Source organism: Malurus melanocephalus, unplaced genomic scaffold, assembly GCF_030028575.1.
Source record: "Malurus melanocephalus ecotype Western Australia unplaced genomic scaffold, MMel_1.1 scaffold_6741, whole genome shotgun sequence".
NCBI lineage: Eukaryota > Metazoa > Chordata > Aves > Passeriformes > Maluridae > Malurus > Malurus melanocephalus.
The window spans coordinates 1-1,417 of record NW_026629971.1 but is presented as its reverse complement, the minus strand read 5'-3'; the positions used below and the strand labels follow the sequence as shown (position 1 = coordinate 1,417).

Here is a 1,417-nt window from a genome sequence, read left to right as displayed (position 1 = left end):
TGGGGGTGTGGTGGGGGTTTGGGGGCTTGGAGGGATTGGGGAGGGGTCCAGGGGTTGTTTTGGGATCTGGGGTACCATGGCTTTGCAAGGGGGGGGGTTTGGATTCAGAGAGGTTTGGGGGATTTGGTGAGGTCGGGAGGTGTTTTGGGGTACCATGAGCTGTAATTTGGGCTCAGAGGGGTCTGATGGCAAATTGGGGAGGGGTCCGGGAGGTGTTTTGGGGTGATGTGGACAGTAATGGGGAAGGGTTCGGGATTTGCGGTACAGCGGGGTTTTGGGGTGCGGGAGGATAACGAGGGGAGATTTGGGGTGCTGAGGGGGGATGGGGGAAYATCTCCGCGGGGTGCTGAGCCCCCTCCCCACGCAGCTGCACCCCGGCGTGGGCCCGGGCCAGGGCACGGTGGTGGAGCTGCTCCTGACCGCCCAGTTCGTCCTGTGCGTCTTCGCCAGCTTCGACGACCGTCACGACGGGCGCCCGGCCATGGCMGCCGTGCCCGTCGGCTTCTCCCTCGCCCTCGGCCACATCTTCGGGGTAAGAGCGGCCGGGGAGACCCCCGAGCTGGGACCCCGGGGGTCGGGGAGGGGCTGGGGGGCGGCCGTGCAGCCCCCCACCGCCCCCTCCCACTGCAGATCCACTACACGGGTGCCAGCATGAACCCCGCTCGCTCCTTCGCCCCCGCCGTCATCACCCGCAGCTTCGCCAACCACTGGGTAAGAGAGGGGGCACGGGGACCCCCAAACCCGCCCCGGGTTCCCCCAGTCCCTCCCCGCTTGTTCCTGAACTGCCCCGGGCACCGCGTCCCCGTTGGGGGCGGGCGGCTGGCGGTGTCACCACGGTGACAGCAGCACCCCCGAGCCCCGGTATCCCGGGCGGGGACAATCGGCCGCTCACCGGGACGCGGGTCCTGTCCTCCGGTATCCCGGGCGGGGACAATCGGCCGCTCACCGGGACTCGGGCGGGGACACACGGCCACCCCCCGTTCACCGGGACACGAGTCCTGCCCCCCCGGTATACCGGGCACGAATAATCGGCCGCCCCCCGGTCCCCCGGTATCCCCGGCGGGGACAATCGGCCGCCCCCGGTATCCCGGGCGGGGACAATCGGCCGCTCACCGGGACTCGGGCGGGGACACACGGCCACCCCCCGTTCACCGGGACACGGGTCCTGTCTCCCGGTATACCGGGCACGAATAATCGGCCGCCCCCCGGTCCCCCGGTATCCCCGGCGGGGACAATCGGCCACCCCCCGTTCACCGGTACACGGGTCCTGTCCCCCGGTATCCCGGGAGGGGACACACGGCCACCCCCCGTTCACCGAGACACGGATCCTGTCCCCCGGTATCCCGCCGGTATCCCGGGCAGGGACAATCGGCCACCCCCCGTTCACCGGGACACGGATCCGGTCCCCCGGTATCCC

The 1,417-nt window shown here is 70.2% G+C and overlaps 1 protein-coding gene across 1 annotated transcript; it reads left to right on the top strand.

Moving 5' to 3' along the window:
* Nucleotides 1-322: 322 nt before the first annotated feature.
* Nucleotides 323-840, top strand: LOC130588568 (lens fiber major intrinsic protein-like). The gene is made up of 2 exons (XM_057389477.1): nt 323-532; nt 631-840. The coding sequence occupies exons 1-2, from the start codon at nt 323-325 to the stop codon at nt 838-840; spliced, it is 420 nt and encodes a 139-aa protein (XP_057245460.1).
* Nucleotides 841-1,417: the final 577 nt, after the last annotated feature.